This window comes from Astatotilapia calliptera, chromosome 9 (assembly GCF_964374335.1).
Source record: "Astatotilapia calliptera chromosome 9, fAstCal68.1, whole genome shotgun sequence".
NCBI classification, from domain to species: Eukaryota; Metazoa; Chordata; class Actinopteri; order Cichliformes; family Cichlidae; genus Astatotilapia; species Astatotilapia calliptera.
In genome coordinates this window covers 2,715,412-2,741,007 of record NC_137430.1, presented here as the reverse complement: position 1 = coordinate 2,741,007, position 25,596 = coordinate 2,715,412, and the positions used below count along the sequence as shown (strand labels likewise).

General features: G+C 39.8%; 3 protein-coding genes across 9 annotated transcripts in view; 2 read left to right on the top strand and 1 right to left on the bottom strand.

Moving 5' to 3' along the window:
• Window positions 1–25,596, top strand: part of LOC113029840 (uncharacterized) — a 272,650-nt gene that overhangs the window by 75,547 nt on the left and 171,507 nt on the right. The gene's annotated exons all lie outside the window — the stretch shown is intronic.
• Window positions 1–25,596, bottom strand: part of LOC113028704 (uncharacterized) — a 49,579-nt gene that overhangs the window by 19,363 nt on the left and 4,620 nt on the right. Inside the window, exons 2-12 of the mRNA XM_080306291.1 lie at window positions 24,975–25,100; window positions 24,789–24,890; window positions 20,458–20,574; window positions 17,601–17,679; window positions 13,129–13,330; window positions 11,191–12,988; window positions 9,430–9,603; window positions 8,938–9,111; window positions 8,495–8,668; window positions 8,057–8,230; window positions 7,648–7,803 (exon numbers count right to left, since the gene is read on the bottom strand). Of these exons, the coding sequence (XP_080162417.1) occupies window positions 7,648–7,803; window positions 8,057–8,230; window positions 8,495–8,668; window positions 8,938–9,111; window positions 9,430–9,603; window positions 11,191–12,988; window positions 13,129–13,330; window positions 17,601–17,679; window positions 20,458–20,574; window positions 24,789–24,890; window positions 24,975–25,063 (3,239 nt within the window). The 5' untranslated portion in view covers window positions 25,064–25,100. The remainder of the gene's footprint in view (window positions 1–7,647; window positions 7,804–8,056; window positions 8,231–8,494; window positions 8,669–8,937; window positions 9,112–9,429; window positions 9,604–11,190; window positions 12,989–13,128; window positions 13,331–17,600; window positions 17,680–20,457; window positions 20,575–24,788; window positions 24,891–24,974; window positions 25,101–25,596) is intronic.
• LOC145431015 (uncharacterized) lies at window positions 1,057–4,130 on the top strand. 5 transcript variants are annotated; one of them, XM_080306303.1, is made up of 7 exons: window positions 1,057–1,196; window positions 1,626–1,757; window positions 1,954–2,025; window positions 2,371–2,439; window positions 2,657–2,876; window positions 2,997–3,087; window positions 3,462–4,130. In XM_080306303.1, exons 2-6 carry the CDS (start codon window positions 1,626–1,628, stop codon window positions 3,062–3,064), a joined length of 561 nt encoding a protein of 186 aa, XP_080162429.1. In that variant the 5' UTR covers window positions 1,057–1,196; the 3' UTR covers window positions 3,065–3,087; window positions 3,462–4,130. The 5 variants fall into 5 exon arrangements, with proteins under 5 accessions (XP_080162429.1, XP_080162428.1, XP_080162430.1 ...); XM_080306302.1 differs by having other exon boundaries at window positions 1,057–1,273; XM_080306304.1 differs by having other exon boundaries at window positions 1,057–1,757; window positions 1,957–2,025.

Here is a 25,596-nt window from a genome sequence, read left to right as displayed (position 1 = left end):
TGAGGTATCTACAAAATGATGGTGTGGTTAGCACTTGGATGTCACTTTATTCCAGAGGTATCGTTTGTAATTAAAACTTTTAAGAAGCGAAGTGATTTTTTCTTTGTATGTGTATCTTGGCGATCGCGTTTCACGTCCTTTGTCTCGGTGGTCTCGCCTCTGTCAGTGTGCCCCAGGCCAGCTGTGGCTACAATGTAGCTTGCTATCGCCAGTGTGTGAATGGGTGAATGACTGAATATAGTGTAGAGCGCTTTGGGGTCCTATGGACTAGTAAAGCGCTATACAAATGCAGGCCAATGCAGGTCATTGATCACGATGCTAAGCTAGTTAGCGGCAATTCAGCGAAGGTAAGAGTCTCCGTCCCCTCCACCTTTGAAAGTGATTTTCTGTGTCTTGACGCTGATATCTACAAAATGATTGTGTGGTTAGCACTTGGATGTCACTTTATTCCAGAGGTATCGTTTGTAATTAAAACTTAAGAGGCGACTGTCCCCGCGTCTGCAACAATAGCTTCGTTGTAGCCGCGTTTCACACCTCTTTTTCTGTTTTTATAAGGCGTTAACTACAGCAGCCTTTAACACCTCAACTCTTGCTTCAGCCAAGGTAAGTGCCCCCCTTATATTTTCTATGTGTGTGTTCAGCTGATATCTAGAAAATAGGTGTGTTTAGCACTGGATGCCATTTTATTCCAGAGCCGTTGTTTGTAATTAAAACTTAAGATTAGATGGTACAGTGTTTTTACTCCCTTCCAAACAGTAAAGTTCCTCTTTGTCTCTCAGTGGGACATTCAAACCAGACAGTACAAGGCTACATTTCAGCTTTACAAGCCAATCAGTTTGCTAATTGTTCTTATGAGATTTGTTTGCAAAGTTTAAGGTGTTAAGTAGGAGCTGTGACCATCTGGGTCTGCTTGCTGCTGGCATTTTGCCAGAGCCCCAGCAACAAGACTGCCTCCCAGCTACGAGACTGCCTGTAAGCCTTGCAAGGTACCCAATTTTCCAATTACTCTATAACAAAACTGTTGTGGGCAACAAGACTGTCTCCTAGGTTTGCAAGCCAATCACTTTGCCAAATGTTCTTGTAAGATTTGTTTGGAAAGTTTAAGGTGTTAAGTAGGAGCTGTGAACATCTGGGTTTGCTTGCTGCTGGCATTCTACCAGCGCCCCAGCAACAACACTGCCTCCCAGCTTTGCAAGGTAATTACTTTCCCAATTACTGTACACCAAAATGGAGTAGTTGTCGTGGTCAACAAATCTGCCTCCCAACTTTCAAGGTAATCACTTTCCCAATTACAATATACAAACTGTTATGGAACTTTACTTAACAAAGCCTTAAGACCGGGCAGTGACACTATCAATATGTCTATTTAAAGAAAAGAGAGATTTATTATTATTTTTTGGTTCTTGTAGTTATCTTGTGTATCAGAGGGTTAAAATAAAAAATTGCTGGTATACATCAGAATTTTTGATTCATTTACTGTTTGTCGATTTACTGCATTGTAAAGTCTTTTGGCTACCAATGCAGCTACCTGGTTATTATGCTTGACTTAAAATGAAAGCTGGGTCTGATCACATCCTTGAAATGCCAACAATTAATATTCTGTTTTTCTGCTGACATTCTACCAGATGCCGAGAAAAAATAAAAGATCCCAGGCACAAAAGAAGCGCTGGAAACCACTTGACCTGGTCGATCCTGCTGTCCCAATGCTCACTGGCCACAACCAAGATGAGGCAGTCAGTAGTTTTCCATCTGACCAGGTAATGAAGATATAGTAGTGATCACAGACAGTTGAACAGTTTTCGAAACACGTTTGAGACAGTTAAGAACACCTACCCATACAGTTTAGGATTGTTTGTTATAATGTCACACAACTGGCATAACAGTGCATGGTATGCAGAGCATTTAAATGAAATGAATGTGTCAGGTCACTTAATGTCTTCTATACCCTTTTAGCAGATAGCACCAGCAAGGTTATCCTTGGAAACACAGGATAGACCCACCTCCTTATGTTCCCCAGGTATCAAGGTAAATATCAAAAAATATTCCTCTATTAAGAATTTACAACAGACAATTACATGTTATAGACATATTCATGGTTACATCTCAGCATTATGCAAACAGCAGGGATTTTCTTTTTTATTGCTTTGTAAGTTTAGTAACCACTACTGTTCAGTATCAAATATTCCATTCTGTTTCAAATCTGTTAGTAGGTTTTATAATTTTGACTAACTGTACACACGTCCACTAGAAAAACGATCTGTTACCCAACTGGCATACCAGTTCATGCCATGCATTGCATTTTAGAGTGAAATTAATGTGTCAGGTCACTTAATGTCTTAACATTATATACTGTTTTTCCTGGGTTGGCAGACAGCACCAGCCAGGTTGTCCTTGGTAACGGAGAATAGACCCACCTCCTTATGTCCTCCAGGCAGCAAGGTAAATTTAAAAAAACGTCTTCCTCCATTAAGGATTTATAGTGGACAGTTACATTACCATTAAATGTTAAAGACATATGGTTACATGTTAGCATTATGAAAGCAAGAATTTTGTTGTATCCCCTTTGTTCTTTAATGTACTTCTATTTTATTAATTCCTATACACTCTGAACCGAATTTGTTGAAAAATAAAGTCAATCATGTTCTCTTATACGCAGACACAACAGAACACCAGCCTCTACGTGGTGCGAAGCCTACTGCAACAAAAACGTGATCTTCATGTCTTTGCGACTGAGCACGCTCTACCAGCAACACTGACAGCTCACCAGTGGGAGCTCATAGATAAGACTGCTGATGTGCTGTCATCCATTGAAGAGCTGACCAGAAACGTGAACAGAAAGACTGCAACTGCACCTGATGGGATCCCTGCCATAACAGGTCATTTGTATTTTTTTTTTGATTCTTTCTTTATATTGTAACATTTGGTATTGATAGTGTTTGAAACAAACTATAATCTCATCCATTCATTAAGTCATCCATTCATTCATAACTCCTCAGATGTGTTCTGTCCAGTGAAGGCAGTGGAGAAGCTCTACACTGATGTTGAAACTGTGCCACTCTTCTAGAAACCAGCTACAAGGATGGGCAGGTATAGTGAAATTAAAATGCACCTTTTGTTCAACAGGTTTATATACAGTCAAGTGATCAAAAGACACCAGTATTAAACCCATTTAAGCCAACTATACGCTTTGATTGGAACTATATACAGGCCACCAAATTACAGCCACGTGTGGTTTTACCTCACATGGCAACTTACTTAATCAAAAGACACCAGTATTAAACAAATTTCTCTCTTTTACTTCCTTTTTAATTTAGTTTTGGGTAATTTAGTTCTAAAGTTACATTTATTTTTGCAAATATTTATTAGAACATCATGACTTGCCAGTTCGCTAACTGAAACCTGCGCTTTGTGATGTCTCTTGTTTTGTTTTAAATTGTGTTTTGCTTTTATCTGTTTTCTAGCTGTTTTTGCAAAGTCAGCCAACCTCTTGCTTCCAAATGACCCTTATCCAGAAGTATCCGTGAATGCCTCATGAGAAGAAACTAAAGTGGAGACCTACCTCTCAGAGAAAAACGCACACATAAGAAAAGCGACCTACTTCAGTACTGGAAAGAACATCCTAATCTGTCTCCCTCTATGGCTGCTGTTGCGATCCCAGTGTGCCCCCTGTAGCTCTGTGGACAGTTTTTGATTTGTTTGCATCTCACCCCAACCGGTCGCGGCAGATGGCTGCCCCTCCCTGAGCCTGGTTCTGCCGGAGGTTTCTTCCTGTCAAAAGGGAGTTTTTCCCTCCCACTGTCGCCAAAGTGCTTGCTCATAGGGGGTCATATGATTGTTGGGTTTATCTATATACATTAATGCTTGTATGCTTTTCATTCATACTTTTCCTTACTCTTCGGTTCATAATATAAAGTTACTTGAATGGTTTCCTTTTTCCTTATTTTATATTGCTTTGCTGTTTACCACAATCTAAATATCATGTTTAAATGGAATACATTATTGTAAATGGTATTTGTACAAAATATAGTTTGAATACAATAAGATACCTTTATTAGTCCCACAAGGGGAAATTTCATAATTTGCATAATTTTCCCTTTTCACATTAAAATACCTTTGAAATACAAATTGAATACCGCTTAATGGGCTTTTTTTTCTACCAAGAAAACTTACTTTGGTTTACAATCTGTTAAACTGTTCACTTTAAACGACTCAAAACTGTAAAATCTAAATTGTAACTTCTCTTGAACACCTCAGACTTAAACATAATTTATTTTATATCGATTAACTTCTTTTGTAATGGTGTAACTGGAGCATCTTTCTCTCATCTCTGTATGCTGCACTGCATATAGCAGAGATCACAATACAGCTTACTTTTCTTTAACTTGAAAATCAGCTGTATTCAATTTCCCTCCCTCTTGTGGTATAAATAGCAAACTATGCTCATGTTGCATATTGCTCCCCCCTATTGTTATAAATGGCAACCTGCACTTATTGCACCACATTAAAAGCAAACTACACTCATTGGCAGTAGCATAGGCACACTTAAAATTTCTTCAGAAATTTTCGCTTTCTAGTTAAGTGTGCCTATGCGAAGGCACACTTATTACTATTGCTCGGATTTATTATTATTATTATTATTATTCTTTTTCCGCCTGAAATCTTGGACCTTAACTCCCCCCACAGTTTTGAGACAAGGTTCACATATGATATATCATTGTGTGCGGCTGGAGCTGGAATGAGTTGCTATGTGGGGAAAGAAACATGTGAGGCGGCCGCCGATCGACCGGTTTTCAGGTGAGAATGTAGGTGTGTAAACGTCAAATATCTGCTCGTTTTGTCAAAACATCCCATATTAGCAACAGATTTCTCACGATGTTGCTGCTAGCCGGCTAGCTAGCTCGGCTGTACGAAGTCACCTCATCTTTACACAAAACTGTAAGCTGTCATCTGTGAGGCGCGAGCGGTGTTTGGTTTTACCATAGTTCATGGTGGAGAATGGCTGCTCCGGTGAGTTTTGCTCTCTGTAGCCGTTTGAATGGCAAACTATACTGATTAGCGGCGGCATAGGCACACTTAAAATTTCTTCAGAAATTTTCGCTTTCTAGTTATTATTTTCCTTTTTCCGCCTGAAATTTTGGACCGTAACTTGCCCCACAGTTTTGAGACAAGGTTCACATATGATATATCATTGTGTGCGGCTGGAGCTGGAATGAGTTGCTATGACTTTTGGTGGTTATTACTTCTATAGTTTTTTAAATATAAATATTTTAGTGAAAATTTTCCCACGCTTATGTGCCGCACAGTTTTGACACAAGGGTTACATATGTTACATCATTTTGTGCGGCTGGGTCTGGACTACTATGCTATGACTTTTGGTGTTCATAACTTTTATAGTCTTGTAAATATTTACATTTTAGTGCAAATTTGCCTTAAAACTCCACATCCCACAATGCTTTGCCTGAAAACTCAAAATCCCACAATGCAAAGCACGCCTCTACCGAGTGAAACAATGGCGGCTCCCACTTCGTGTTATATATTCGTCTTATTCGTGTTTCTAGGTCACAAAGTAAACTTTTAAGATATTTTCAGGCGAGAATGTAGGTGTGTAAACGTCAAATATCTGCTCGTTTTGTCAAAACATCCCATATTAGCAAGAGATTTCTCACGATGTTGCTGCTAGCTAGCGAACGTAGTTTGACCGGAAGTATGGCGTCCCGCTTGCCCTTCACAATAAGAGCATTATAGCGGATTATAATGGGGGATGCTTTTATTTTGTATAACTACTGGAAGTAGTTCTTGTGTACTGACGGGTTATATATGTTACATCATTTTGTGCGGCTGGGTCTGGACTACTATGCTATGACTTTTGGTGTTCATAACTTTTATAGTTTTGTAAATATTTACATTTTAGTGCAAATTTGCCTTAAAACTCAAAATCCCACAATGCAAAGCACGCCTCTACCGAGTGAAACAATGGCGGCCATCATTTCGTTTAATATATTGCTCTTATTCGTGTTTCTAGGTCACAAAGTAAACTTTTAAGATATTTTCAGGTGAGAATGTAGGTGTGTAAACGTCAAATATCTGCTCGTTTTGTCAATACATCCCATATTAGCAAGAGATTTCTCACGATGTTGCTGCTTGTATAACTACCGGAAGTAGTTCCTGTGTACTGACGGTTGCTTAACCTCGCACTAATGCTATTTAGTTGCATAGTGTGAGCAGTTTGAAGTGTATTATATATTTCTGATCTTTATATTTGATTATGTTAACTATGTTGTATTATGTTTATATTTGAGTATTTGACTTGTCTATTCTCTTTATTTAGTGTTATAAGAGATGCTAAGCACTAACTTTAAAATGGATATTACCAACTCACAACTGAACCACGTCCATGCTTACTGATGTTACTGATTCATTTTAGTAATTGACTAAGATGAAGCATTAGCTTTTCAGCTGCAGTTTGCTGGTAATCCTGCTATGTTAGTTTTGTGTCATACTCATTCCTGAGACCGTGGAATTTTGTAAAAACATGATTATTTTTGCTTAATGTGTTTTTTTTATATATATGTTGTTGTATTTTACTATGTTGATAATCACGCAGTGTTTACTGTGATGTGCAAAGGGCCAGCAGCAGAGTTGGAGTGGTGTTTGCCCCAGCATCTGAATAAACGAAACAGTCCGAGCCACAAATTGAACGCCTGGTTGAATTGAACTACCTGGGGCCAGGTAGGGCATGAACAGGGAGAGGGGGACACAAAGATATACTTTCTTTCTTACTCTCATATAAAATATTTAGCTTTTATTAAATAGTGATCTGAATCTTACAACCAAAGTTTGTATAATAATACACAAGATTGGCTGTAGACCATTGTTAAACATTCAGAACACTGTGTAAAAATAACAAAAAAAAATTAAAAAGTGAATGCAAAACTGCATAAATATTTATTTTACGTGTTTGATGTGTGTGGCAGGGCGTGGTCTGCAGTGCCGCTGCAGGGGAGGTGGACCAACCTCAGCGGCATCTGCAATCACGCCTCTCAGGCGTAAAGTCTGTGTTCTCTCGGCTGTTTTATTTTATTTTATTTTTTTTGTATGCGTCGGGATGTAAGATGAAAAGCTACAGCCGGCTGTGTGGGTACAGCAACTATGTGTGAAAAGTGGTCCATAACGTAATGCTTCAAAGCGTGTTTATGCAAACATTGTCGGGTCTGCTTATGAACCTCTGCGCACAGCGTCTACAAATCGGGGCTGTACGAAGTCACCTCATCTTTACACAAAACCGTAAGCTGTCATCTGTGAGGCGCGAGCGGTGTTTGGGTTTTATCATAGTTCATGGTGGAGAATGGCTGCTCTGCTGAGTTTTGCTCTCTGTAGCCGTTTGAATGGCAAACTACACTGATTAGCGGCGGCATAGGCACACTTAAAATTTCTTCAGAAATTTTCGCTTTCTAGTTATTATTATTATTGTAAAAATATATGTTAAACAACATATTTTCAAAACAAGTAAATCAAAAACAGATACATTTAATAAATCAAAACTCTGCTCATGGGCACAGCTCCATGTCCTAATAGCGTGCAATCAATCTCCTCATTACCTCTAATTCTTGCTGGTCATTTTTAAAAGAAAAATAATCTTGATCTGACCTGATAATTGTCGAGTTTGGAGTGTTGAGCATCTTCAACCCTGAATCCCGAAGGTTGTTGTTACCCAGGTCAAGTTCTCTCAGACTAGATGATTGGGAACTGAGGACTAAGGACAGAGCTTCACAACTTGTCTCTGAGAGGTTACAGCTACTTAGCCTATAAAATTATAAACAGAAAGAAAAATGACATTGGTCTTAAAGTGTATTCATCACTCGTGGAGGAGTTACTACTTTTGGCAATGCAATGTTGTTCCTGTTCTTCCATGAATTTTGACTTGATTGATTAACCAAGTGAACCATGTTAGAAATTTAAAGTTTTACTAATAACACAAAATACATGGATAAAGGCCAGCTTCTTAGATTTTTTTTCTCAATCACTAACAAAAAACTTAAATACAACTGGATCAGACCTTAGTTTCTCTAGTTTACAGTGCTGACTTGTTAGTCCAGCACACAGAAGCTTCACTCCTGAATCCTGTAGGTCATTGTTACTCAGGTCCAGCTCTCTCAGATTAGAGGACTGGGAGCTCATAACTGATGACAGATCTTCACAGCTTGTCTCTGTTAGGCTACAGTCAGTTAGTCTGAAAAATAATGAACAGAACGACAAAATATCATATTTATTAAAGTGTATTTATGGTACTGGGGAGTTATTTTATTTGGCAATATGTAATGTTATCCGGTTTTTGCACGAATTTTGAGTTGAATATTTAATTATTTTAGCCACATTAGAAATGTCTAATGTTTACTTATAACACAAAGATACAACAGCAAATTGATACATTTCAGCTTGTTGGTAATTTTTTCTAAATCACTGAAAAAGACATGTAAACATCACTTAATCAGACCTTAGTTTCTCCAGTTTACAGTGCTGACTTGCTATTCCAGCACACAAAAGCTTCACTCCTGAATCCTGTAGGTCATTGTTACTCATGTCCAGCTCTCTCAGACTAGAGGACTGGGAGCTCACAACTGTTGACAGATCTTCACAGCTTGTCTCTGTTAGGTTACAGCCAGTTAGTCTGAAAGATTTTTAAAACACAGACAAATAACACATTTATTAATGTGCATTCATGGTACAGTGAGGAGTTACTAGATTTGGCAATATGTAATGTTATCCCGTTCTTGTGTGAATTCTGGCTTGAATATTAAACCATGTTAGCCACATTAGAAATGTCAAATTTTTACTGATAACACAAAGATACAACAACACACACATAAAGATCAGCTTCTTAGTAACTTGTATTTTTCTGAATCATTGACAAAAACTATAAATATATCTTGAACTAACCTTAGAGTTTCTAGTTTGCAGTGTTGACTTTCTACACCAGCACACAGAAGTTTCGCTCCTGAATCCTGTAGGTCATTATTACTCAAGTCCAGCTCTCTCAGACTGGAGGACGGAGAGTTCATAACAGATGACAGATGTTCACAGCTTTTCTCTGTCAGGCTACAGTCAGTTAGTCTGAAAAATTATGAACACAAAGACAAATAACCCAGTTATTAAAGTGTATTCATAGTACAGCAAGTAGTAACTAGATTTGGCAATATGTAATGTTTGTGTGTGTGTGTGTGTGTGTGTGTGTACCTTCATGAATTCTGACCTGATTGTTAAACTAAATTAGCCAAGTAAGAAATTTCACATTTTTACTAAGAACACAACAATAAAACAACAGAAAGAAAGATAGATTTAAAGATAAAGATTTCTTTGTGATTTTTTTCACAATCTTTAAAAACTTTAAAAATCTTTAAAAACAAAAATGTAAATGTCACTTGAACTGACCTTAGAGTTTCTAGTTTGCAGTGTTGACTTCCTATCCCAACGCACAGAAGCTTCACTCCTGAATCCTGTAGGTTATTGTTACTCAGGTCCAGCTCTTTCAGACTAGAGGACTGAGAGCTAACAACTGAGGACAGGGTTTCAAGGCTTCTCTCTGAGAGGTTACAGCCACTCAGTCTGATAAGACAATAAGAGCAAACAAGAAAATTATTTGTATTATTTATTATACAATTTAGATACATTTTTATTTATTTTTCAGAGAAATATCAGACAGTTCATTTATAGAGATCATGTTGGGAGGGGGTGGGGGTAGGTGGGGGGGTTTCAGCTAAATCATTCTTCATCAATCCCTTATTTATGTGTACAGCAAGTATAGTAAGCCACACCAGACTACACAGTGAAAACCAAAGAAACACAAGAAACACAAGTTTGCATTACACACTTGTGGCATGCTGGTCAACTGACAAAACACAAAGTGCGAAGTATCAAGAAATAACTGGGCTTATTCAGCCCTCCAGTAGCAGAGGCGGGAGGGAGAATATCTGATTTAACAGCATGTACTACCATGTCTATTATTTAAATAAATATAGGATGTGTGATATCCACAGAAACGTCACAATTTCAGTTTTGAAGCTCAGATTCTTTCAGAATCTAAACAACAAACTATTAAAACAACAAATGACTAAAGAGCAGGTAAACTGATTTTGAATAAAGATCTAAAAACAAAAATCCTGTGGTTCTGTTAACTTTTTTTCAAAAATCACTTTCTACAAAAAAAACAACTCATTTTCTGTTATTGAATACTAAAGAAATTTCAACTTTGATAGATTATGACAAATTGCAAACTAATTTGCTGTCTCAAATCAACAGTCTGTAAAGTTCTGTTTCGCTTCAGCAGCATTGACCTTTGCACAGGTAATGTCCATTTGTTGATTCATTGTTTTCTTCATTTTTTTTAAATCTACTAAAGCATGTGTTATAAAACATGAAGCAAAGAAAAACTCCTTCATATTTTTGTTTTTTCCTGTGGTCAGTTATTTGATACAGTTGCATCTGCTCTGATGTTTGCACTTCTGATGACCTGTCACAATGTTAGCTTTATTTTGATACCAAGATGGTTTACACAGAGATTGTAATTGCAGAAAAAAAATGTCAATTTGATTTGGCCATGTCAACTTTAACCTGTAACCTAAAAACCCCAAAGGGCTTAACATGTTATTAACACAGGGGAACCAGGTGCCTATGGCGGTCAGTAGGTGAGTAGGCAACAGGTAGGGGGTAGTTAGTCCCCCCATACTTTCCTCCTGATCCCTAATTAATTCCGTCCTCCCACTCCATAACACAGAGGGTCATTGATGCTATGTTTCCCTGTTTTAAATGCACTTTACACTCATGACAACCACACATGAGCAGGCGGAATGAGGCATGGGGTCTGTTCACACCTCCGTTCTCTGTTCACTATCAGGGGCTGGAGGCTAGAAGCAGGAGCTGGCCGTCCGGTTGGGGGTCTGGGTTGGTATTATCTCCTAATAAAACATAACTATCAAGTAAAATCACAGCAAAAGCCATAAGGGTCCACTTGGGGAAAAGTGGACTACTGATGGCTTCAGAGAACAATTTCAATAGCTACATGGACAAACAGGACAGGAACAAAATATAAAAAATGAAAATAAACAAAACACACATGATCAGACACATTACTTCATCATTTAACAAGGCTATTAACCACAATTAATGTGAATGCTACTGTGACATACAACTTACAGAGCTTTGTTGGAGGCTTTGACCACTGGCAGCAGCCTCAGAAGAGCCTCCTCTGAAGCAGAGTATTTCTTCAGGTCAAACACATCTAGATCTTTCCCTGATGACAGCAATATGAAGGCCAGAGCTGACCACTGAGCAGGAGACGGTTTATCTGTGGAGAGACTTCCTGATCTCAGGGACTGTTGGATCTCCTCCACTAGAGAATGATCATTCAGTTCATTCAGACAGTGGAGCAGATTGATGCTTTTCTCTGCAGACAGATTCTCACTGAGCATCTCCTTGATGTACTGGACTGTTTCCTGATTGGTAAGTGAACAGCTTCGTTTCTGTGTCAGCAGACCTCGTAGGAGATTCTGATTGGTCTGCAGTGAAAGACCCAGGAGGAAACGGAGGAACAAATCTAGGTGTCCATTTGGACTCTGCAAGGCCTTGTCCACAGCACTCTGGTATAAGTGTGTTTCTCCAGATTCTCTTTTTTCAGACTTCACGAAGGTTGTTTTTTGTTCTTCCAGCAGATTGAGTCCAGACTTGACTAAGGTCAGATGGACATGAAGAGCAGCTAGAAACTCTTGAAAACTTAGATGGATGAAGCAGAACACCTTGTCCTGGTACAGTCCTCTCTCCTCTTTAAAGATCTGTGTGAACACTCCTGAGTACACTGAGGCTGCTCTGATATCGATGCCACACTCTGTCAGGTCTGATTCATAGAAGATCAGGTTTCCTTTCTGCAGCTGATCAAAAGCCAGTTTTGCCAGAGACTCAATCATCTTCCTGCTCTCTGGACTCCAGTGTGGATCTGTCTCAGCTCCTCCATCATACTTGACCTTCTTCACTTTGGCCTGAGCCACCAGGAAGTGGATATACATCTCAGTCAGGGTCTTGGGCAGCTGTCCTCCCTCTCTGGTTTCCAGCACATTCTCCAGAACTGTAGCAGTGATCCAGCAGAAGACTGGGATGTGGCACATGATGTGGAGGCTTCGTGATGTCTTGATGTGGGAGATGATCCTTCTGGCCTGCTTCTCATCCATGAATCTCTTCCTGAAGTACTCCTCCTTCTGTGGGTCAGTGAACCCTCTGACCTCTGTAACCATGCCAACATAGTCAGGAGGGATCTGATTGGCTGCTGCAGGTCGTGTGGTTATCCAGAGGCGAGCAGAGGGAAGCAGGTTCCCCCTGATGAGGTTTATCAGCAGCTCATCCACTGAGGTGGACTTTCTAGGGTCAGTTAGGATTGTAGTTTTGTGGAAGTCCAGAGGAAGTCGACACTCATCCAGACCATCAAAGATGAACACAACCTGGAAGTCTTCAAAGCTGCAGATTCCTGCTTCTTTGGTTTCAGTAAAGATGTGATGAACAAGTCCCACCAAGCTGAACTTTTCCTCTTTCAGCACATTCAGCTCTCTGAAAGTGAATGGAAATATGAACTGGATGTCCTGGTTGGCTTTGTCTTCAGCCCAGTCCAGGGTGTATTTCTGTGTTAAGACTGTTTTCCCAATGCCAGCCACTCCCTTTGTCAGCACTGTTCTGATTGGTTCATCTCTTCCAGGTGAGGCTTTAAAGATGTCTTCTTGTCTGATGGTTGTTTCTGGTCTGTCTGGTTTCCTGGATGCTGTTTCAATCAGTCTGACCTCATGTTCATCATTGACCTCTGCAGTCCCTCCCTCTGTGATGTAGAGCTCTGTGTAGATCTGATTCAGAAGGGTTGGGTTTCCTGTTTTCACAATCCCCTCAAAGACACACTGGGACTTCTTTTTCAGCTTAGATTTAAGTTTACGTTGACAAACTTCAGCAAGATGTTCTGAATAAATAAACAAAGGATATGAATTCATGATTTACAAATTCAATATGACAACTTTGAACACATGTTGTGCATCTCTTGAGACATTAATAAATTTTCTATTCAATCAGCAGCTCAAATATTTATTGAAATCCTCTTACTCCTCTGCAGATGGTCAGCCAGCTTCTCCTGCTTCATTCTCCTCAGGAATTCCACTGTGATCTTCACAAATGCCTCTCTGCTGCTCCTCCTCTGCTCCTCCTCCCTCTGACTCTCTAAGCATTCTGGGTAATCTAGACTCAGAACCTTCTGGATCTTCTTCAGCTCGTTCTTCACAAAAGTGATGATGTTGTCCTCCAGCAACTGGAACAGAATACTTCATGAATGAGCCAATCAGACGGAAATCATGGAGCCAAACATAAGATCCATGTTGGACACACTGACAATTCACTGGTCTACAAAGAGCAGCATGGAGAGGACTGTGAACAGAATAGATGCGAAAGCAGTGCTTTAAGTGGGCCGGTACGCGCCGGTACTAAGTACCACCACTTCTAAATATAGCTCTTGAGAGTACCGCCACCTCTCCATGCGCCCAGAACGTGTTTTTCATGATACCATAAAGGACAGGGCTGTGGCTCCCCACACTCCCTAGCAGATCATTACATGGAGAAACCTTTGGAATGCAAGCATGCTGATCCACACAGGTATGCACACAGGTGTACACATGGGTATTCACAGACGCAGACTACAGCTTTCTTGGCTGCTGCCTCAAAGCACACTGTGCGCTGTCTATCTTGCGTGCTGCACAATATCGTTTATTATTTAGTAACTATTGATATCTATGACTAGCTAGTTTATTGTGATGGTGCTTTTTTTTCTATTATTATGTTGCTCTTTGTTGTTTGCTGTCTCCTCTGGGGTTTTTTTCTCCATACAGGTGACCCAGGAGTTTTTTTTGTTGTTTGTTTTTTTTTTTCTCTCTTCCCCCCCTTCTCACCATCTCTTCTCCCCTTTGGTTTTCTTTCTCTCCCTCTCTTTCTTTCATTCTTTCCCCCTGTCCTATCCCACAGTTATGTTTGTCCCGTTTGCAACTGAAAATAAAATAAATTCATAATTATAATAAAGGTCAACCAAATGGACCAATATGGCAAGGCCATGATGATCCACTTGGTAAAATAAATCCACTTGGCATCTTTCTTGGCCTCAAGACAACAATTCTGATGGCTATAGATCCAAATGGGACAAAAAAAACAAAAACAGAACGTGCTTTTCTCATTTGCACATCTGTTATAATCGTTTGACTGCGCTGCCGCTTTTCAGAGCGCCCTTCACAAGCACGCTTCCTAATTTGTCCCACCGAGAGCAGAGACTACATTACCCATACACCAATGTGTTTTACAAGTGAAAAGCACATGCGTCGCTTTTGCCGTTGTCATGTCAACAACTCAACGTGGTCCGGAGAGGGTGTGTAAAACGCGCAAACAGCTGCTCGGTTAAAATACAAAAACAATGAACACTTAATATGCTCTCCTGGCTTCAGACTCTGAGTAGTAAAAGAACAAGGTCAGAATCAGAGGACTCGCTGGCTGACACCCCACCAAGCCAGAATGATATCGCTGCAGTCAGACGCAAGCTAATGAAAGCTGCACTAGTGCCGCAGCCGCGGACGACGGCACTTTTGGCGATGACGAGGACGAGAATGACACCATTTCTACCGATGACAACAGCCGCGTTAGCGAGCACGAGTGGCCAGAATGTTGGTTCCAAGCACAAGTCCGGTATTTCTCCACAAATTACAAGTGGCTGATCAGCAGAAATCAAAAGTTGGGCTTTTTTTTTTTTTTTTTGTTTTGTTTGTTTGTGTGTTTTGGTTTTTATGTGTCTGTGTGGGGGTGTGGGTTTTGGATACTCCCCAAATCTCCTTTGTACACTCAGGAACTGTTGTCTTGTACCCTTGGGTTTGTTACTAGTATTATCAGATTGGACTTTTTCCTTTTTCTGTTTGTACACCCACTGGTACTGCTATAATTATGAGGTGGGAGTGTATGTTTTATATTGCTTTATGTTCTTTAAAAAGAAAATGGCATATTGTTCAATTTATCTTTTGTAAAAGTCGATGTAAAAACTTTAATAAAAATATCAGAAGGAAGAAAAAGTTGGGCTGTAGTGTGTGTAGTCAAGTTTGTGCTCGCATGGACATGCAGCAAGGGCAGAGAGTGTCGCAGGAGTGGAGTGGGTGCTTAATCTCGTCTTTTGGAAGGGACAAGGCTGCACAACAAAACTCACTACGAAAGAAAATAAAAGAGCACAGAGACTCAATTTATCACAAGAAAGCAGTTGAAATAAAAGAGAAGGCAACACAAAATACAATGTAAAAACACATTGAAGATATGAGAAAGGCTGACTACGCTTCAACTTGCAATGTGTTTAGAACAGCTTATAAGATTGGCAAGCATGGGCGTCCCTTTACAGACATGCCAATAGATGTCCAGTTGCAAGTCTTAAATGGTGTCAAGATGGGCAGAGTTTTGCACTCTAATAACTCATGTGCAAATATACTGGATCACATTGCAGCTGAAATTAAAAAGAAGGTAGTCAATGACATAGTGATGAATGAAAGAAAATTGTGTGTGCTCATTGATGAATCCACTACAATAAGTGGAAAGTCTGTGCTTGTCGTGTGCCTGCGGTCAGCTATTTCCAGTGAAAATCCAGACACAATATTTTTTTAACTGATTGAGCTGCAGGGGACCACAGCAAAGGACATCACTGAAGCACTGTTAGGATGTCTTCATAATAATGGCTTTGACCCTCACTACCTACAGGAACATTTGTTGGCATTTGCTTGTGATGGAGCCTCAGTGATGCTTGGGAGGAAAGCAGGAGTTGCAGCGCAGCTTTGTTCCAAATTCCCTTACCTGTTTGTCTGGCATTGTTCCAATCACAGACTGGAACTGGCAGTTTGTGATGTTTTGAAGGAGGTAAGAGGAATCAACCACTTTAAAATATTCTTAGATCAGCTTTACTCCCTCTACCATGCATCACCAAAAAACCAAAGGGAGTTAACCGAGAGTGCTCACAATGTTGGACAACGTCTCCTTGTGATAGGCCGTGTTTTATCAGTGCGTTGTGTTGCTTCAAGTGAGAGAACAGTGAAAGCAGTATGGGAGAACTACCAAGCTCTGCAGGTACACTTTACAAGTGCTGCTGCTGATACCAGCAGGGACTCAAGAGAGAGAGCAAAATACAAAGGACTCAATGATGTTCTCACTACTGTTTCTTTTGTGGTCAATCTTGGCATCATGTATGACGCTCTCACAAAACTCAGTGACCTCTCAAGAATGCTCCAGAGACGGGACATGACTTTGGATCAAGCCGACAGGCAGCTGGACCGACAAATCCGGGTGTTTGAGTCAATGGTATCCACACCTGGTCCCTACACACAAACTGCCATTGAAGCTGAAAAGGAGAAAATCTTCAGAAATGTATGCCTGCATGAAAATCAGAGGGTTATAAAAATCAACCATGGCCAATTTTTCCGTAGCCTGGCTGAAAATGTTACTCCAACAACTTCCTCGCATGTCAGTAAAACCTCATCTGAAAAGACAGATAGTCACCTCCTCTCAGACATCAAGGTCCTCCAGTCTGACTCCTGGGCTGCATCTCTAGATATTCAATATGGGGATGCAGCGGTCAGACGTTTATGTCAGAGATTCAGAGTTGGGGAGAGGGAAAGTGTCCTAGGATTTAGGGAGTATAAAGACCTTAAAGCTTCCAAGACACCAGCAGCCCTGAAGCCGCTTCTTACAGCTGTCCACACCATTGCAGTATCAACAAGTGAATGCGAGCGAGCTTTCAGCTCAATGAATGATACTTTGACAGATAAAAGAAACTCTCTCGACATCAAAAGGCTTTCAAATATGATTTTTCCTGAAATGCAACGGACCACCCTTGGATCAGTTTAACGCACAAACATATGTGCAGACATGGCTGGCACTAGGGAGGAGAAGTGCAGCATCCACAAACTGCGAAGCCCAAAGTGAAAGGAAAGTGGAGCCCAAAACGTGCTGGAGCCTTTTCTAGATAAAATGATTTGTACAGTATTTCTCATTTTTCATTTGGTGTACTGTGATTGTATTTTGCTGAATCTGCTTTTGTATATTTTTCAGGGGTAAAGAAATGAACCATCTTCAAGACTCAAGATTATGTTCTACTGTTCTATGGTTATTATGTTTGGGTTGCTTCAAGTGAGAGAACAGTGAAAGCAGTATGGGAGAACTACCAAGCTCTGCAGGTACACTTTACAAGTGCTGCTGCTGATACCAGCAGGGACTCAAGAGAGAGAGCAAAATACAAATTAGTTTATAATTTATTTTATGTACATTTTGTTTAAAAAATAAAATTCAATACCTTTTTGCACATTTTATTTATGTTCAGTAGCTCTTTCTAGCTCAAGCAAATCCACAAACTAATAAAATGATTTATTATTTTGTATAAGGTTGTCTGTTCACTGTTGTACATAAAACCCATAGTTGTTGTTACCTCAGGGGAGGCGGAAAAAAAACAGAGTACCGGCACCTCTTTTGGGCCACTTAAAGCACTGTGCGAAAGTACTTGTTGTATAAGTACAGACCATAAATATGGAGTCCAGGTGTGTTTGATGCTGCTGGGCAGACTGATCACTGGGAACCTCTGAGTTCTGCTGGTCCACTCTGTGGAAGAATCATGAAGAATCAGTGCAAGCACAGGATAAAGATCCAATGTTCTTCTGGTAAGGGGCAATCCTTAAACAACGTCATATGAATCAACTTAGTCAACCCTTAAATTTCTGAAAACATTGGGCATTTTCAGTCTGTTTTAAATTCTTACTGATGTCCAGCATGTCGAGTCTTTTCTTAAATTAAAAAAAGAAAATTACTGTCTGCTCACTGCTCATGGACACATTGATAGTTTAGTTTATCCATCTTTTTCTTAATAAAGACTGGATACAGTCTGCACTGCACAAACTCACAGTTTCTGTTTTTTGAGAATCAGTGTCATGAGTCATATTTTTATTGAAGTGGAGCAGTGTTGAATGAATTTTTTTATCTTTAAAACTGGTGCCCCCCCCATTATTTTATACAGCACAACTGCCGCATCGTTTTTGTCAGATATTTGTGTTTCATCCTTTGGTTGCATGCAGCATAGGTCTGATAGTAGTATGTAACACTCTGATGATGATGATGAGATGACTGAACTGGCTGGCTACACTGGACACACGGATGGTGTAGACAACATCAATGACATGACAAAGGACTGAAGATGAGTGATTAGAAACCAGTGAGTACACAGCTGAACTTAGTCTGACTAATGATACATGGAATTAACCAGAACACAATACACAGGTGACAGAAAACAGAAAGTGAAAAACATGGATGTGGGAAATAAACTGAACATGACAAAACTGAAAACACTATGTCGATGACCCAGGGACCCTGACATTAATTCTGTCCAGTTCATCCCAAAGCAGCTTGATGGGGTTTAAGTTTGGAAACTGTTCTGGCTTCTCCATGTTTTCCAGCTTACCATCTTGTCCTTTTGAGGTAATTGAGGTAGTTCTGGCTAAAAAAAAGGCATTTTTGTGTAATTCTGAAATGTACATTATTTTTCATTTTGGGATAACCTTACATTTTTTTAAGGTAACCACTTACCACTGTACCATTTCAAGCTATTCATTGGAGTTGAAAGACTTGAATTGCAATAAATAACTAGAAACATTGGTGTGTTCTAAAACTTTTGACAAGTAGGCTTTTGATGGACAATAAAACCAAATATTAAACAACTGCAGTTTAAAATGGTGCTTATGTTGCTGCCATGGTGTAACTTGGTTTAACATAGTTACTAAACTGTCTGTTAAATTGACAAATCGCATAAGAACCCCTCTCCCTTTGGGAAGCACTTCCATAGAGTCTAAACTAAGTTGATTTGCCCATCTGAGATTCCTGTCTGAGCGTAAAGAGCGACCTGTAAGAGAGCATGTCACTGTTGCAGAACATGCAAAGCAGAGACCCATCAGATACCTAGCGTCCAAATCGACAGAGAAAGAAGCTCAGTGTTTCAACATCAGAAGAAAGAACTGCTCTCATGGCTAGAGATCAATGAGATATAACAGAAATGCTACAGTAAGTGGGAGCCAGGGCGACAGTTTAGAGGAGGCGATATCATCATCACCCCCACCCAAGTTTGGGTACCATGCTCCAAGTGCAATGGCAGAAGGAGCGAGCATGGGGTTATATTTTTTCATGAACACAGAAAAGTGAACCAGAGTACAATTCCTTGTTTTTATGTATAACCTTGGTGAAATAAAGATGAGTCGTATCACTTTGTAGAGGTCATCATGTCCTACCACATGCTGCCTTTGACACCTTTTTGACAGGTTGGCCATCGTAACGTTCTCAGAGTCCTGCCCACCTAAAAGGTTTTGCTAACTTTGACCTGTTTATCTGCAGTGTGTAACATGTTGACCTATTTTTTGCATCAGCCACTAGATTGCACTGGGTTGCAGCAGAGTATGTAACTGACCGGTGAGCAAGAAAAAAAAAGAGAAAATAATAAAAAGGGGAATCTGAGCAGAGATCGGTGTGTGCATGTATTTTAGTAAGAGGCTCGATAAACGGCCAAGGACAGTGCACAGTGGACTTCATAATCACACCAAGGGCCAAACCAGGGTCAGCACACAAAATGAGAGAATGATGCTGGTCTTACCAGCTAATTCAACTCAGCAAGTCTAACAATACAGCCTGTGTGCACAGATGGATGTTTGAAGCTTGCAGACATTGATCCATTTTCTTCCACTTATATCAGGGTCACAGGTGTAGCAGATTAAGCAGAGGAGACCAGACGTCCCTCTCCCCGGCTACCTCCTCTAGCTTGTCCAGGAGAACACCAAGGCTATCCTAGGCCAACTAGCTAACTAGACTACACTGCAAAAACTCAAAATCTTGTAATAAGTAAGTATATTTGTCTTATTTCTAGTCAAAATATACCATTACACTTAAAATAAGACACACTCCACTAAAGAGTATCATTTCAGTAAGATATATGAACTTGTTTTAAGACACTGAATTTTGAAACTTTATTTTCTACATTTTAGCAGATTACAGTTTGATTGTTACTGGATGGATTTTCAGAAAAGTGGAGAGTGACTTTAGTTTGTAGAAGTTAAAAAATAATAACCAGTGTTTGAGTCTCTGAGTTTTATGAATAAAAGTGAAATCTGTGCAGCAAAGTTACAGCACAACATTGCTGATGGAAGAAAACATGAGCACAAGCATCACTACCTGTTTGCGGAAGTGGATTTTCAGCTGTTTACAAACCACAGACTTGTTTTTAATAGACAGTATAAATGGGATTGAGGGAATGACGTGTTTGTACTGCCATTTATATCCAACAACATCAAGCAGTTAAATCAAAGAGTTCAAATCAAAGAGTTCGTGTTACTAACAGCTCACCTCTCTGCAGCAGACAGAGGCTGGACTTTAAAACCAATTTTGTCATCTTTAGACGCGTCACTCTTTAAGGACACACAGCTGGGTTCAGGTCCAGGTCCAGCAGGTCTCCCATAGATCCTGTTAGAGAAGAAAAACGTGCTTTTCATTTGCAGTCACAGAACCTATTGAAGTCATAGAATACATTCATTCATTATCCTAAAGAGAAACTGGTTTGCAGGCTAAACATAAGCAGTGTAAGTCTTGGCATTGTAAGAACAGAGCACCACCCAGAGATAAACACTGTCATTTACACTGTTCAGGATTATGGTCGTACTGTAAGCAGCTGGAGTTTAAATGTATTGTATGTATGTAAGAATTCCTCTGGGTTATTCAAAGAAAAGGCTGAGGATGAGTTGATTAGAGGACAGAGTTTAAATACATGGACTGAGCCATATGACCTTTACAGACAGCTGGGACCAGAGTCTAGCTTTGCATGAACAGTTTCTAACTGGAAGCTGTAAAGTAACAGATCAAAGACCAGTGAGAGTTTGAACTGTTGAAATAGAGGAGACAGAAATATAAACAAAATGTCCAGTGCACATTAATTTATGCATCACAATCCCAGGATATACAAAAAAAAAAGCAGTTCAGGTTTGGCTTTAATCCGGATCTGCGTCAGCAACATGTATGGCTGGATTATTTTCCTTTAGGGTTAACTTAGATTTTTAAGTTAATCCGTTCTAAGTTATCCACTCAGTTCTAATATCTTAATGTAAGTAGGTGCAGTTCAGATTAATGCAACCCTTTCACTCACTGGACCTACAGAGTGATCATTTAGGAATGTTCAGTGACACCTAAATGTGTTACCGGACCAATGTGATTGAAATAGTGATTGAAATTAGTGCTGGAGGCACAAGATCAAGTTTCCATACAACTCAGAGAGAAACTATTTAAACTGACATCCCATTTTGTAATCAGGTCTTGTGATAAGCCCTGAGATTAGGGTCCTACTAAAATCATTCTTTCTTAAATGGGAGGTGATCCAGCGTTAACAAAGACGGTGGAAGCTGTGCTAGGGCTGTCTCGAGACAGTCGAGGATTTTCAATGCGAAGATCTCTAATTGGTATAAAAACCTAGCTTGTCGGCAAAACAACGCAAAAATACACTCTCTAGTTTTTACCTTAGCTCTCAGTGCTTCAACAGCAGATTTGGTAAAGAAAACAAGGGAAAAAGGTGCTAAATGACAGTATAGAAAAAAAAACAACTTTGACTCAGGTCTAAATAAAAACCCAAACAAATCAGATTTTAGCTACAAGGACTAAAGTTTACATCACTACTCTCTCTCTTACTCTTTTTCCCTTGTCCAGTTTTCTCTTGCTTGCTCTCATCTGCTGCTCCCCCCCTCCCACTAGTGAGTGGGACTCTGGTTACAGTATGGATGGGAAGCTTGAAACAGACATGTTGACACTATGTCAAGCTTCCCAAGGGCAGATGTTTCGAAACACTGAGCCACACCGGGGTTTTGAACCACACTGCTCAGAAGTTTGGTTTAAAACAACCAGGTGGCCTGACCCTGACTACACAAGACTTTAGTGCCCGAGTTTCAACAAGTGGCATAGCTGCTGCTTCTCATCATTGCCGGGCAAAAGGTTTCCTATTTTTTTTAATAACCAGACTACTGTAATTACTGAAATAATGTTTTTGATACTATCACTTCTATTTATTACAGAGAGAAAGTGAGAGACAGAGACTAATGACTGAGAACCATTAACTCATATTAGCGTAGAGAGAGTGGCACACTGAGCTCTCTAATAATTAAAATATCTCAATAAAAACGGCCTCTGCTTGTGGACGCACAGGTAAGACTTGCTTGTAAAAAGCTCACCAATCTGATCACCTGAGTTTATTCCAAATAATCATTGCACTAACAGACAAATGCTTATCATCCTTGTTCTAAGCAAAGATTTTGGGACAACCAGCAGAGCCTGAATATTATGAATATATCATGAATAATATGTGATAAGATCTGATGCCAGAGCATGATGATGGGTTACAAAAATCTAGCCTAGAGGAAATCTAACATGTATATCACCATCTTTAATGTCTTTTGGATAGACCGTGCTAATGTAACTGAGTCTTCTACGCTGCATAAAACAAGACTGATTCCGGATCAGGCGATTGTCAAAAGTGAAGTGGGGATGTTTAGAAAATTGGTTCATCTTCAGGGTCAAAGCACTCAGAAGTGTTGAATATGGGTTAGCTGCAATAGGGCCAGTAATAATGACCCCGGTTTGATCTTTATTTAGCTACAAGATGTTTTGTGTTTGTGTTTTGTGTGTGATTTAATATTATGGATGTGGTCATTCAATGTGCTGAGCTCATGACTGTCACTCAGTTAAAATAGTTGAAAGAGAAAACGGGAGGGGTCCAAGTACAGACCCCGTAGAACTTAACCACAGCATCAGTCAGCATCAGGGCAAACCAGCAGATCATTGATAACTCTGAGGAGTGCTCTCAATGTGTTTTTGTTCATTTGTTTTTGCTTTTCCCATTGTGTCAGTTCATATTTAAAAAGCAATAAAAGCTACAGTGGGTAGCATAACATGTTTGATTTAATGCTAAGCTAAAGTGATGCTACACACTTGTAGCATGTTTTTTGCATGATAGTTTTGGATCCAGATGTTTGATGTCTGAAATTCCACCTCTAATTAAAATAAATAGTCTGTCAAAAAGTGGCTTAAAACCAGTTGAAAATGACGGTGACACCTGTGCTTGTGTGTCCTTTGAGACATTGTCTCCTACAGAGATCAATTTTAGAAACCAAGAAACATAAAAATCATTTAAATGAGACACCAACAACGTTCCCTCTAATGTTTCACGTGTCTGAGCGAACACACAAACTCCCTGAGCGTCCCTTGGACACTGTGAGCGACAGCAGACGTGTGCACTGTGGTCACGTCTGCATCGAATCATCCAAGTTACATGTTTATTAAAATAATCAAATTATAGCATTTATGTTAGACTACTTTTAATTAACTGCTTTAGCCCACTTACAATAAAAAATTAAAATAAAATCTTGTTCATGACCTGTAGTATGTTAACACTATTGGAAGGAAAAATAACTTGAACTCCAATTTTGAAAACAAAACTTTCTTTTTTTTCTTTTTTCTTTATAAAGCTCTGACTTGTATTATGAGTCTGTGGTCTGGGAGAGAGTCCTGTGACTCTGGTCATTATATACTGTATTTTGCAGACAATGTTGGGCACTTAATTATACAGTTACTTCTTCAAAAAAGTAAAAGTTTTTTGCAGCTGTTTACCTAAAAATGCAGCCAAGGAGTTTTTTAAATAAACATTTCAAACTATTTACAGAACAATCAGCTGTTCTGCATCAAATCTGATGCCACACAAATTATTTGTGCCGCTCCAAAAAATAATTTGTGTCCACTATGAGATGAAGGAGAACAACAGCCTGATACCTGCAGGCCTGACAGCAGCAGATGTGTCACTCCTGTAACTCCTGTAACATTCAGCAGTCGCCTCATTGTTCTGACACACAACACTACTGACTACACTACACACTAACTACACATTAACTACACAAGACAACACACCAACTTTATATGCCAAACATGCTAAATGTCACAAATCTCTCACATCTCAAACACGCCGTCACTCCTAAAACTTCCCCCTTCCTAAACAACTAAATGCCATGTTGCCATTTCATTTTTTGATTGGTCGACATGGTACATTTTTCGACCAATAGGAAAGGGTGGAGAGTTTTTTTTGGTGTTGTTTTTGCTCACAGGTGGAGAGTGCTTTGGAGGTTTTCCTTATAAAACGCCGTTTTTACCGTTTCTTCCTGCAGTAAATATAAACAACGACATTATTCAGGAAGAAAAAACAAATATTGCAGATATTTTATCATAACTCTGGTTTTACGTGGCCGATCAACACAATTTAAAAACTGGTATAAAGTCCACACTTTGTCCGTCAGTTGTTCCGTCTGTCCTGCTCACGTCTCCAATGCTCCACGTTGTCATTAACGTGGCTTCACTCCACATCAGCCGCTTTGCTAAAATACCGGCACATAAGGACGCTGTCAGAGCCTGTCAACGACATTGATTAGCTGCGTATATACGAATGTGAATCGCATTATTGGCTGGACTCATCGTTCTAATCCCATACTGGAGCAGACAGTCACTGACTAACACTGCAAAACAGAATTGTTTAATTTTAATTTCAATTCAGGTTAGATTTTTTTCGTGCGCAACACAGATTTCTGTGCACAGAGACTGTGCCAGCAGTGCACCAAACTGACATCAAAAAGTTCATATTACTAACAGATCACCTCTCTGCAGCAGACAGTTTGTATCCCTTAAAAAGAGTGAAGCGTCCAGCAGACCAGTCACTCTGTAAGGACACAAAGCTGGGGGAAGGTCCAGGCGGGTTCCTGTGAATAATGATGGAGCAGTGATGTGAGTGCTGAGCTGTGACATGGAGAAGAGTCATGGACAGTTAGAGATGGTCATCTCACCTCTGAGCTTTGGTCTGGCTCTCATGTTCCCCACACAGAGTGCTTTTAGAGGGAGGGACTCCCTCCTCTCTGTCCTCACACTGATCCATGCTGCTCAATTCACATCAGCTCACACACACTTTCTACCTGCAGAGGAAACACAAATCATTCATGTGCACATCAACTGAAATCCTCTATAACAAGGCTAACTGAACCATGTGCTACATTAATATAATAATAAAATAATGTTAGCACATGGGAATAGAAATTTTGTTACAGTCTAAATTTTAATTCTAATCAATGTACTCAGCTTGACCATTGGTTGTGTACGTCACAAGCAGAGAAACATAAAGGTAAGAAAAGCTGTATATTGTTGCCTAAATTGTAGAGGGTGCCCTTCCCTCTACACCTAAACAGAAAAATGAGAACAGTCAGACATAAAGTGGAATTCAGCAGGTGGAAGAACCCCAAGATGTAACCTAACTCTGACCGTGAACACTACAGTCACTGTACTGCACTCCAGCACATGGGTCTACAGTAAATCCACAGTACCGCAACCTAACCTGTAGAATGTTTGAATAACACAAAGGTAATTTACCTCAGTTTGTTCTGTGGGACATTTCACAATAAAAACAAAATCATA